Source organism: Ursus maritimus, unplaced genomic scaffold (assembly GCF_017311325.1).
Source record: "Ursus maritimus isolate PB19 unplaced genomic scaffold, ASM1731132v1 scaffold_30, whole genome shotgun sequence".
NCBI classification, from domain to species: domain Eukaryota; kingdom Metazoa; phylum Chordata; class Mammalia; order Carnivora; family Ursidae; genus Ursus; species Ursus maritimus.
Window position 1 is genome coordinate 4,952,467 of NW_024425564.1, and position 12,522 is coordinate 4,964,988.

Here is a 12,522-nt window from a genome sequence, read left to right on the forward strand (position 1 = left end):
ACCGCCGCCGCGCTTCTGCGCACGCGTGACCCCTCCCGCGCGCGGCACCTGGGAGGATTGAGCCCCTCCTTTATGGGGCGGTGGCCGTTAGCGGTTGGCGCCAGCGAGTCAGCGGGCGTGCGTCCCGCCCAGCGCTTCCAGGGCGGGTGCAAGGGCCCGGAGAGCTAGTAGCGAGGCGGTAACGCCGCCGAGAGCCAGCCAATGGGCAGCGGGCGGGCCGGCCCTGGCGGTTCGAACGGGAAGAGAGGGAAAGGGCGGGAGGAAGAGCCAGCAGTTTGTGGGAGGGCGCGTCGGCCCCGCCCCTGGGCTCGGGTTCCCACCCTCCCACACCCACCAGAGGAGCGTTCCCTAGTGGGGCTGGGTGGCCGGCGGCAGACTAGTGACGGTGGTTGGCTAGGGGGGCACATCTCCTGGAGGCGGACAACGCGGGAGGGGGGTGAAGGGAGGCTTAGGTCACCTAGACTCCAGGAGATGGCCTGATAGGGAGGCTTAGGGCACCTAGACTCCAAGAGATGGCCTGAAGCCCTTGCTCTGCAAAACAAATACTTGGCAGAGTACACAGATCCGCAGTTCCCATTTTTACAGATAATGGGCCATCGCTAATAAAACCTTTATTTAAAGAAAAAAAAAACTGTTCTTTATTTGATAGACCCAGGTCACACAGCGCCCCACCCCCCCATAAAGCATCCCTCAGCCCCCCCACCCCACCCCCCAAACACACTCAGAGGATCTGGATCTGTCTTCATTTCCTGTTGGCCTGGGCCGTACCAATAACACACTGGTTCACCTGCGGGCAGAGGGTTTAGACAGGATAAAAACGTTTTCTGAGTAAACAAAATAACAGTTTTCTCCAAGATCGCCTCCCACCCCCAATACTGGGGCTGCCCTCAGAAAATACTGAAACAAGGGCTCTTAAGACAGGTTCAGGCTGGTCTCAGTAAAGGTTAGCTCTGTGCCCACTAACCACACCAGGTCTGGAGAAAGTAAAGAGCAACTGAGAAGGAATGGCAGCCATAGGAGCAGAGAGCAGAGAGAGATGGAGCGACGGAGTCTATTTCCAGCAGTACTGTGGCCCAGACACTCCAATCCCTCCCACAGCTTACTGGTTAATAAGCTAGATAAAACATGAACAATACTCATTTAAGAACCAACGCTCCTTCAAAAACAAATGATCCCAAGTCTAGGCAGGATATGTACAAGATGAATCTAGAATAAAGACTACTGGGTCCTGTCTAAACGACACAGGAGCTAACTTAAAGGAGCTCCCACTGGCCAAAGATGGGGCAATTTGAGCATCAGAAAGAATAATGACTACAAAGGATATATATCAAATCCATAAGCATCTGTAAAATGACACGCCCCAGACAAAAACACATGGTCACCTTTGGAAGTTGCTAAGATACCAACTTCTAATACTGAAAATTGATAAAGAATCTAGCATTTACCCTGCCTTTCCTATATAGACTGGATTTCAGAGTTACCAAATATATGGCAAGGGAAAGTTCTTTATAGAAAAAACAAGACTAAAAATGTAAAGTGACTGAGAAAATTAAACTCCCTAATAATAGATCTAGGTACGATCATTGTTCGATAAAATCACTAAGTGAAATCACTAGGTCAATAGGGAGTTTTCAAATGGTAACAAGCTGGTAACACCCAAATCCCATGATTGATTTTTATTTCATTAAAAGTAAAACAATTAGATATTAGGTGCCTCCTGATGTAATAGAAAGTACCATCTAAGTTTTCTTGTCAAGAAACATAAGTCTGATTCAAATCTAATCAAGCCCCTAAATCTACTAGATAACAAAAAGTTTGGAAGGAGGAGGAAGCAACCAGCCAAAATCCAGAATATGGTATATTCTATAGGACAAATGACCCTATTTCTTCAACAAATAAATACCACAAAAGGGGTGAGATCATTACAGATTAAAAGAAATTTAAGAGACATTTCAACAAGATGAAATGGGTGGCCCTTGCTTTGATCCCTATTGGGAAAAGCCTAATATATTAAAGCCATTTCTGAGACAATCAAGTGAAATTTAATAACGCGATAACTTTAGGATACTAAAGCATTTATACTGTTGGCTGTTAATGATGTTGATACAACTTTAATTGAACTTGCAAGATAGCAAGGGGAATCCCGATCAAAGCAGAAGCCCAGGGTGGGGTACCAAGGGAATGGACTACTTCCTTGGCGGCAACCAATGCTCATTGCAGGGAAGCCCGGGTACAGCAGAAGGGCACACCTGACCGGAGATGCTGAATAAAGCCAGAACCTATCATAGGGCTATACCCTCAAGAAAGGAGCAGCCAGAGAAAAAAATTACCCTCCACAGACAGGCCGCAAAGACACTTTAGTGGAAGGAGCATTAGTCTCCTAGAAAATTCATGGCATGGCCTTCCCTCCACTTAATGTTTAAGTGGGTTTTGGAGCCTGACTTCACACTACTCTCTTTTTTTGAGAGAGAGAGCATGTGCACCCATGGGACAGGCAGGGAGAGAGAGAATCTTAAATGGGCTCCACGAGACGTGGGGTTTGATCTCATGACCCTGAGATCATGACCTGAGCTGAAATCAAGAGTTAGATGCTTAACCGACTGAGCCACCCAAGCGCCCGCATCTAAGTCTCTTTTGATCCAGCAATCCCATTGCCAGGAATCTCTCCCTACACAGTTAGATATAACTAAACAAATACAAATGACATATATGTACAAGGTTAGTCAACACGGTCTTGTTTGTAACAGAAAAAAGGGTGGAAACAATCCAAGTGTCCAGTAGAGGGAACTGGTGGATAAACTTTGGTGCAGCCACACCACGGAGCCCTGGGCAGACATAAAAATAATGGGATCTCTGTGTGCTGGTGGGGAGTAATCTTAGGGATGTCTTGTTAAGCAGAACAAAGTACAGAACAACATATATATATGAAAAGAGAGATGTCTTCTATATAAGAAGGAAGGGAATAAGCACCTGCATATTGCTTATATTTGCAAGAAGAAACACTGAAAGGATAAGTAAAATGGTAAATGTTAAAAATGACTACCTCTACCAGGGCAGGTGGGGAGAATGGGGTGCACGGGGCGGTGGTAAAACTTCATTCGTTGTCTATAGCTTTTATATAGTTTTGACCTCTTAACTACCCCAAGACCCAATAGCTAAAAATGGATCCAGAGAGGTATCGCCCCAATGCCTGGCAAAATCCTTTCCAGATAAATGTGCCCTTGGCCTAAAGGACTAAATGGGCCCCTAAAGGGTCAGAATGGAGAGACCTACAACCACCCAGGGGTCCTGACGGGGCCTGGGCTTGGTGGTAACTGCACCTTGGAGGCAAAGCGTAGGGAGTTGAGGGACTCGGAGACGTTCTCTTCTAGGGGGGAAATGTTCACGAACATGAGCCTGTGGAGAGAGGAGAGGGGGCCAAACCCCAGCATTAGTGGCTGGGCGGACCCTGCACCAGGTTCCCACTGTTGCCCCTTTCCCGCCCCTGACGCCAGCCTCACAGTCTCCACCAACCCCCTCTGTCTGTCTGTCCCTTTCACTCACATCTTAGCGCTGCCACCCAGAGAGTTCTGCAGCAGGTAGGTGAGCTTGCTGTTCCGGTAAGGAACGTGGGACTCCTAGAGAGTTGAGGGAGATAGGTGATTAGGTAGGACAAGGTTCAGCATGAGCAGCCTCAACCTACCCCAGGTCCCACCGGCCCCCATCCCCATTCCCACCTTGTTGCTCAAGGCCATGATGACCAGCCCCAGGGTAGACAGGCTGCTGTTAATGGCTTGTGTTTCCCGAAGGCGTTCCCGTTCCCCAGGGCCAAGGGCTAAGCCAGGGTCTAGCCGCTCGCTCCCAGCCAGGTCCACCAGGCTGAGGGGGGCCCCACACTGCAGGCCTCGTCCAGCGTGCTCCCCACAGATCTGTAGCTGGAACACACTGTGACTGCGTGATGATCGCTCGTTCTGGGACGTGCGGGCCACTGCCCGGTTCTGGCGGGCCAGATGGAGCAGGGCCTCCACCTGAAGACGGGAGTAGCAAGGGGCAAAAGCAGGCAGGGAGTCAGCACACAGCTATGTCGGTACCAATGAACCAGAGTCAGCACCTGCCCTCTTGAAGATTTCTTTCTAGCCAGTGAAGAGAGAGAATGACTAAGCATAACGTACAGTTATGGCTGAGAGTACCGAGGAGAAAATAGAACAATAAGGAGCGTGTGAAGGTAGGGTGAGGGTTACACTTTCAGACAGGATGGCCAGGGACAGCACTGGCCTTAAACTCTGAAGGCAGGGAGGGAGCAAGCCGTTCCAGGAGAGGAACAGTCAGGCAAAGGCCCTGATTGGAGAATGTGACGAGATGGCTGGGCAACAGCCAGGAGGCCAGCATGGCTAGAGTGAGCTGAGCAAGGGGAGTAGTAGGAAATAGGCCCTGAGATGCAGCGGGCAGGGGCCAGGAAGCCCTCGGCCCGTGTGTCATTCCACTGCTAGTTCCCTAAGGCAGACAGATCTACCTTACAGCCCACGGGCCAAAACTGATGTGGTGACCCACCCACGTAACCTATGCTTCCCCCACCCTTCCACGCTCTCCTGTTCCCTCCCTCATCCACGCACATCCTCTGCCACCCTGTCTGCTCCTCCCCATTCTCCAGTCGCAGTGCCCCTCGGTGCTTACCTCTTTCTCACAGGAGACAGGAACATATCGGGCATTGGTGACAGTAAGCTCCTCACTCCCTGGCCCTGCCCGGCGAATCTCACACTCACCGCCCTGGCCCTTCCGGGTCCCTGTGGCCAGCAGGTCTCGGACAGTCTCATTATAGATCTCTACGTAGCTTGCCACAAAGCTGTAGGTCCAGCCCTGGCCGCCCAGCTCCTGGGCCACGGAGAAGAGGTGCCGCAGGGCCCGAGGGATCAGGCCCTCCACCTGGGGGTCTCCCCCAGGCCCACCCTCCATCGTGAAGGTCTTGCCACTGCCTGTCTGGCCATAGGCAAAGATGCATACTGGGTAGCCATCCAGGGCTGACTGGACAAGCATGGCAATCTCCTCGAACACTTTGTCCTGCCCACTCCCTGGTGGGAATACCCGGTCAAAGGAGAAGTCGTGGCGGGTGGTGGGGGCTGGTGCCCCACTCAGGGTCCCGCGACGCTCGTCAGACCGGGAGATGCTGAGGCGTGCTGGAGGATCGGAGGGCCCGCCAGGGCCAGAGGGAAACAGGAGGAAGCCCGGGGATGGGGTGGGCTCCCCTGGAAGGACAGGGCGGACCCGGCAGAACACACGGATATTGCCTTTGAGCTCCTGTAGCTGGTTGTGTAGTCGCCGGCGCTCCATCTCTAGCCCATGGAGACGTTCTCCTTGCTCCGCCAGTAAGGCCGCCTGGGTTGTAGCCTCCTGGCGCAGAGAGGCCACCTCCGCTCGGCTGCCTGACAGAGCTGCTTCCGATGCCTGCAGGCTCCTCTGTCCGGGACGGAATGGACACAGAGGTGAGACACAGTGAAGAATAAGGGCAAGTCATGACGAAGTGCGGAGTGGAGGGAGGGTGGCCCCTGTCCCCAAGGACTTCACAGTCTGCTAAGAAAAGAGTAAGAAAATAGGAATCATGGTGCCAGGTTAGGGAGTGCTATGGGAACAGCCAAAATGGGCACAAGGACGATGATAGCTAAGCTGACACCCTAAAGTATCGGAATAAACCAAGGAAAAGACGGAGAACAGAAAGAACGTTCTACAAAAAAGGAAGTGCATATGCAAAATGCCCTGAAGAGAAGATTGAATCATTTGAGAAACTGCAAGTAATTCCATCTAGTTGGTGCTCACCAAGGAGTCAAATGGAGTTGAGAAGAAGAGAAAACTGAGAAAAAAAAATCCGTGGGGATCTTTGATCAGGAAAGAGACAGAGGAGGAAATGGAGGACTAGGGGAAACAGATTGGGGGTGGAGGACACTATGAAAGCAGACAGGATAGGGAGAAATAGGGCAGAAGCAAGACGCAGTCAGGAGTGGACAGGGGTGGAGAAGGACAGAGGAATACTGCTGCAGAGAGGTGGCCAAGGACACCGAGCCCAAAGAGACTTCAGGGTAACCCAGAGGGAGGGTTGGCATTTGGTGAGAAAGGTGGCCCTTACCTCTTGTTCCTCCAGCTGGGCGGCCAGCCCCCTTCGCTCCTCCTGCAATCCCAGTTGTTCTTTCTGGAGCTCTTGCACCAAGCTCTCCTGTGTGCCCAGCTGTTCTTCCAGCTCCAGGACACGGGCCCGGAGGTTTCCCAACTCCTGCTGGCCCTGCTCGGCCTGGGCCTGCACCTTGGCCAACTCCCCTTCCAGTGTCCTGCACTCTGCCCCCAGGGCCCTGGCCTGTTGCTGGGCCTCCTTGAGTTGGTCCTGCAGTTGTTGGTTCTCCTGGTTCAATGTCTGAGTCCTCTCGCGGCAGCATTTCAGCTCAGCATTTAGGTCACATAACTGACCCTTTAAGTCCCAGGCTGGACGTTTGGTGGGTTTCTTCCCTCCCAGCATGGGAGGGGCAGCTGCTAAGATGGACATGGCAAGGACAAAGTCAGGGAGGTCGTGGCTTTCTATCTCTCCTCCATCCTAGCCTTTAAGGCCTCCACACCTGCTGCTACATCTCTTTCCCCTCCAGACAGCAAGGGAACCAAATGGATTTTTTTGGGTACTCCCCACCTCCTCTCTTCCCTATCCCAGCCTCTCACCCAATGGTTATGCTTGTCACCTACCTCCAGGCTTTTGGGCGGGAATAGCAGGGCCTGGTTTCTGATTCTTCAAAACTAGAGAATCGGGGAGTTGACATAAGGAATCACAGCACCAGTGTCCTTCCACCTCCATCAGCTCCCTTTACACATATCCCAAATCTCTTCTCAGCCCCAGCCCTGAAGCACTAGTACCTGTGACAAGAGCTGTGGAACATCGGGGTCCTGTCTTCTTGGGAACTTTTGGAGCTGTCGGGAGATGAGAGAGGAAAAAGTAGCACAGTCAGTCTCAGGGTGGCATGAACTCTGGCTGGGCCAGGCACAGAGTCGTTTTTTTTTTCTGAGGATTAGAAATAAAATAACTTCCCTCTTCCCTGAAATCTGGCCAGCTTCTGAAGATATACTTCCCTGGACCAGAAATTACTCCCGACCCCAAGAAATAAGTTGGACCTAGATAAGCAAAACGAGCAGGGGGCAGAACCATGTGTCAAGTGTGCTACCATTTATATAAAAAAAATGTTGGAGAACATGTCCGGATTTGCTTGAGCCCCCACAGAATGCCCCTGGAAGGGACAGAACACCCCTGGGGAGGAGAACTGGGTGGCTGGGGGACAGGGGTAAGACTGTATAATGACTTTTGTGCCTTTGGAATTTGGAGGGGGGGGGCAGAGGGAGAGGAAGAGAGAATCCCAAGCAGGCTCCGCACCCATAGTGGGGCTCGATCTCATGATCCTGAGATCATGACTTGAGGTAAAATCAAGAGTCAGATGCTTAACCCACCCAGCCACCCAGCTGCCCCTTGTGCCTTTGGAATTTTGAAACAAGTGAAACCTATTACCTATTCAAAATAAACAAATTGAAAGAGAAGAAATAAGTGAGTTGAAAAGCACTGGACTTCCATGCCCTTGGTTTCTGCTCACTGCTAGAACCCACCTGTTGTCTGGCCTTGTGGCTGTGACCTTGCAGTGAGGGCTGGTGCCCTGGGGTGGGATGTGGCAAGTTTGGTCACTGTGTCCAGTCCTCGTGTCCTTTTCTGGAGATAGACAAGAATAGGGTCCATTTACTCTCCCTGATTGGTTTAGACATACACTCTCTTTCTCCGTCTGTCTGTCTGTCTGTCTGTCTGTCTCTCTCTCTCTCTCACACACACACACACACACACACACACACTACACACGTACATGTAAAGCTTTTCCAAACCCAGCTCACCTTTTCGGGCTCTAAGGCATCCTCCATCTGGTCAGGCCCCCTCTTACACCTGGTTCCTGGGAGAGGCAGCCGAGAAGGAGCCTTGACCAGGGGTCTCTTCAGCTCTATGTTCCCCCTCACTTCCAACAAGGCGGACCTCTGCTGGGAAAAGAGAGACCCTTCAGACAACACCCTGGAACCCAAATGTCCCAAGAACTCCCCTTCTTGGTCCCCTAGCCTAATTCTCAACCACCAACAAGCACTGACTGAGTACCTCTTGTATATAAACCGGGGCCCACAGTTGATGTGCCCCCAGAAGGCACAGAGAGAAGTGGGACATAATGCAAAGGTGGGAGAAAGCTCTAAGGGAAAAGGTGGACAGATGCTGAACTTCAGCTAACTTTAAGGGTAGTACTTATTTTTTTTTAATATTTTATTAATTTATTTGAGAGAGAGAATGCACACAAGCAGGGGGACCAGCAGAGAGAGGAAGAGGGAGAAGCAGGCTCCCCGCTGAGCAAGGAGCCTGATAAGGGGCTCGATCCCAGGACCTTGGGATCATGACCTGAGCCAAAATCAGACACTTACCCAACTGAGGCACCCAGGCGCCCCAAGGGTAGTGCTTAAACAAGCACAGAGAAACGGACAATTTCTCAGAAGGCAAAACCTCAAACATACACATGATTTGACTGGGAAACCAACAGGCACTTTCGGCTAGAATGGAGAATCATAAATAAGAGAGAGAGTGGAAGATAGCTAAGGCTGAAGACTACATGGGAGGAGCAGGTAACATTTTACTTATTTAAAAAAAAAAAAAAAAAAAAACTTCTTTTGAGAGGGAGAGAGAGAATCTTACACAGATTCCACACCCAGCCTGAGCCCCACGTGGGACTCGATCTGATGACCCTGAGATCATGACCTGAGCCAAAATCAAGAGTCTGATGCTCAACAGACTGAGCCACCCAGACGCCTCAAGTGGGTAACATTTTAGAATTTGTTTTAAGTGCTTCCGTTATCAACTTAATCCTTACAGCAGCCCACTGAGGAAGTGCTGTTATTAGCCTCAATTCGCAGAGGAGGGAGGAAGGCACTGAGAGGTAAAATAGCTTGTCTAAGGTCATCAGTGAGTAAAAGGCAGAGCTGTGGTTAGAATCTAGACAGTCTGGTTCTGGACGCCATGTGTTTAACTGCTAGACTATATTGACCTGCAGGGCTTTGATGCCAGGCTAAGGAGGAGTTTAGGTTTTATCCTCGTATATGTGGAAAACCAGATACAGTTCCTGATCAGGCATGTGAAAAATATACAAAAGAGCCTATTTATAAAAAATAGTTGTAAGGAGGCTGACTTGCATGGAGAAGACTAAGAAGCAGCATGACCCAGTTTGGAGACCACCAAAGTACAGGTGAGGGGTGGGGGCAGTGGGAAAGAGAGATCCTCTCCTAAGTACCTCAATTTGGTGCCTGGAGATTATGTCCACTCCACAGCTACTCCTGTCTAGGGTGACCAACCATTTAATTTGCCCGGAACTAACGAGTTTCTGAGGACACAGAACTTCTCCGTGCTAAAACCAGGTCCTTCCTATGTAAACCCTACTCTGATCCCACCATTAGGAGAGCACTGTGTAGACAGATCAACTTCTGATCTTCACTACAGGCAACTTTTAATTCCAGGGCCAGTCTCTCTGCTCTTTGGCTTACTTCATTCATTCAATATTTACTTAGTGCCAACTATTATGTGCCAGAAAATGATCTGGGTTTGGGAGTAAAAGATATGATCCCTGCCTTCAAAATACTCATGGAAAATGGGGAAGAGAAGCATTTACTGAATGCTCTCATAAAAAGTGTCCCAAGGAAGGGATAAGCATGTAGTTCAAATGGGAAGAGTGTCAGAGAACACTTCCAAAAGGTCTTCTAAGGCAAAACCTTGATGATGAGAAAGAGTTAGTCAGGGGGCTTGGGCCAAGGAAGAACATCCCAGGCAGAAAGCAAGGAGGGGTGCATGCAAGGAATGCCAAGTTGTTCTGTTTAGCTGACACATGGAGAGTGCACAGAAAGTGGGGAGATGAAGGGAAAGGACTGTGGCAGTCGGCATGCCATGATAAGGAGTCGAGCGTTTACTGAAGGCAAGAGGGACCCTGATGATTTTGTCAGGAGAATAATATAGACTAGATGTGTACCAAAAAGGTCATGTGAAGCAATGTGAAGAATGAATGGGAGTAGATAAGGGGTATGACAGGCAGAGAGAATTCCTTTCTTCCTTCATCCAACAAGGATTTGTTGCACTAAGATTTGTTGCAAGATTGCTCTGTACCAGACACTGTTCTAGAAGCTGGGGTGAGAGTAATGAACAAAATCCCTGACCTCCCAGAGCTTACTTTTTAGGGCAGACTTTCCAAACTGGAGTACCACAAAAGAATTAAGCTCTACAAAAAAATGATCCATTTTCTCAATTCTCCCAAGGATGTATACACCTCTTACTGTTCTAGATGCATGAGAGAAGTTAATTCATTAGATATAAAGAATGCATAGAGCTTAATTTTCATGGAACTCAGCAGAGAGGGGCTGTTTTAGGAGCTTGAGGGCTAAGTAGAAATCCGTCTGAGAGAGGGCAGGCAGTGGGGATGAAGAGGAGGGGCTGGGTTACTGGAAACCAAGTATTGGTCTGACTAGGAGCTGGCCTGGCAAGGGGAAGTAGAGGGCAGTCAGTGAGGGAGATGGAGGAGTCCAGGCTGATTCCAAGATGCCTGCCACAGTTCCAACAACCAAGAGAACAGGAGGAAGGGCTGGGTTTTTCTTTTTCTTTTTTTTAAAGATTTACTTGTTTTATTTATTTATTTTTTAAAAGATTTACTTGTTTTATTTGAGAGAGGGAGTGCACTCGAGTAGGAGGACGGGCAGAGGGAGGGAATCTTAAGCAGACTCCCTGCTGAGTGCAGAGCCCTATGCAGGGCTTGATCTCATGACCCATGAGATCATGACCTGAGCCAAAGCCAAGAGTTGTTCGCTTAACCGAATGAGCCACCCAGGTGCCCCTATTCTTTTGTTTTTTAATTAAACTTTTCATTTAAAACTCATTGCAGATTCACATGAAGTTGTAAGAAACAACATGGAAAGATTCCAGATACAACGGGATATATTCAAGGATGTTTACAGTGCATCCCTATAGAGAAAACTCTGGAACAATTTGATGCCCTGTTTTTTTTTAAATTTTAGTTTATTGGTTTATTGTCTTTCCTTACATTAGATTGTGAGCATCAAAAGAACATATCTGTTTTGTTCACAACTATAAAACCAGTATAATGTCTGCTACATGGCAGGACTCAATACATTTTTAAAGGAATGAAATTGGATGTCCACGGTGGGGGAATACTTAAACTGTGATATATCCAGGACACTGGCTTCTATACAAATAAAAAGGGGAAGAAAAAAAAAAGAAGGTGGCATTATTTTTCCTGCTGCCTGCAGAAATGTGCACAAAGAACAGAGTTATATAACTTATGATATACTTCCCGTCTCCCCATACAACAGCAGCTTCTCATAGAATGGCATCTATAGAGATGACGGGGATTAATTGTGTTTATTGTTGCATCCCAAGTATCTACAACTGAGCCTGGTACATAGTAGGTGCTCAGTAAATGTGAGAAGGCTTCTACTATTTTTCACTGTCACAATCATACTGATCTGCTTTTTAGCTGTCAGGATACAAAGACCATCTCTTCAGATTGAAACACGCTTTAGGTAAATCTGAATGTGAAATACTAGTAAACAGAGGATCCAGACAGGAGCCTTTTTCTGGCACCAAAAGTCAATACACTCTCGCTGTCACACATCTCTCTCCACTACAGAGGGGAGGCTGCAGATGGTTGTGGGGTGCAGTAAGGCGCCGATAAGAGAAGAAACTAAGTCAAACCAGTCTCAGGGAGCAGAGACCTCTGTAAAACCTGGAGAAGAAGAGAGAATGAGGAGTTCTTCCGTGCAGATTACCCCAATCTCTCTATACCCTTTCTGCACTCCAAAGCGACGGCAACGAGAGAACTGGAAAGATCATCAGCGGGGATTTGGCCTCAAGCTCCATTTCCCCAGCGGTAGACGGAATCTCAGAACTCTCCCTTCTCAATCACATACTGCCATCGTCGGCAGGAATGGAGAAGTGGGTACGAGTCAGACAAGCCTAAGAATTCGAAATGGGAAATCCTGGAGACATGAAAGCCAGGAAGGGTGTATGGGGACTCCTGAAATTGGGGAAGGGCGGGCGGACATGCACTCCGACTTCCTGGGGCTGCTCCCCGCCCTCTCCCTCCCTCCTGTCCACTCCGTGAGGACGCACGGATTTTCGCCCTCCAAGCATGCAGGACCGAGGCCGGCCGGGGGCTCGTCAGCATCGGGGACAGGAGACCCGACGCGGCTTCTACTCACCTGCGGCTCCATGTCCAGTTCCGTGCCACACGCGCCAGGGGAGCACAGTGGAAGAGGACACCGCGCCGGGGCTCCCGGGACCCGCGTTCTCTCGCCGGCCCGCGACACAAAGCACGCGCGCTCCGGGCTGCGGTGGCTACCACCTCGGTGCCACACCCGCCACTTTTGAATTCCAACCGCCGCCACCCTTCTCACCTCCCTCCGCACGCAAGGGCCAATCGTCGCCGTCGCCACAGCCGAGGGCCA

The 12,522-nt window shown here is 49.8% G+C and overlaps 1 protein-coding gene across 1 annotated transcript; it reads right to left on the reverse strand.

Annotated features, from left to right (window-relative positions):
* Positions 1 to 645: 645 nt before the first annotated feature.
* On the reverse strand, positions 646 to 12,456 carry KIFC1 (kinesin family member C1). Its single transcript, XM_008693431.2, has 11 exons — positions 12,277 to 12,456; positions 7,882 to 8,022; positions 7,606 to 7,705; positions 6,868 to 6,921; positions 6,700 to 6,750; positions 6,098 to 6,495; positions 4,654 to 5,433; positions 3,717 to 4,007; positions 3,544 to 3,617; positions 3,321 to 3,396; positions 646 to 787 (listed from the first exon to the last, which is right to left on the reverse strand). The coding sequence occupies exons 1-11, from the start codon at positions 12,286 to 12,288 to the stop codon at positions 743 to 745; spliced, it is 2,022 nt and encodes a 673-aa protein (XP_008691653.1). The 5' UTR covers positions 12,289 to 12,456; the 3' UTR covers positions 646 to 742.
* Positions 12,457 to 12,522: the final 66 nt, after the last annotated feature.

Excerpts from the sequence above, each read along its gene's own strand:
- KIFC1 (XM_008693431.2), bottom strand. Across the intron at positions 6,922-7,605 it reads GCCACAAGGCCAGACAACAG|CTCCAAAAGTTCCCAAGAAG; the intron begins GTGGGTTCTAGC and ends ATCTCCCGACAG. Across the intron at positions 3,397-3,543 it reads CTGGGTGGCAGCGCTAAGAT|GCTCATGTTCGTGAACATTT; the intron begins GTGAGTGAAAGG and ends CTCTCTCCACAG.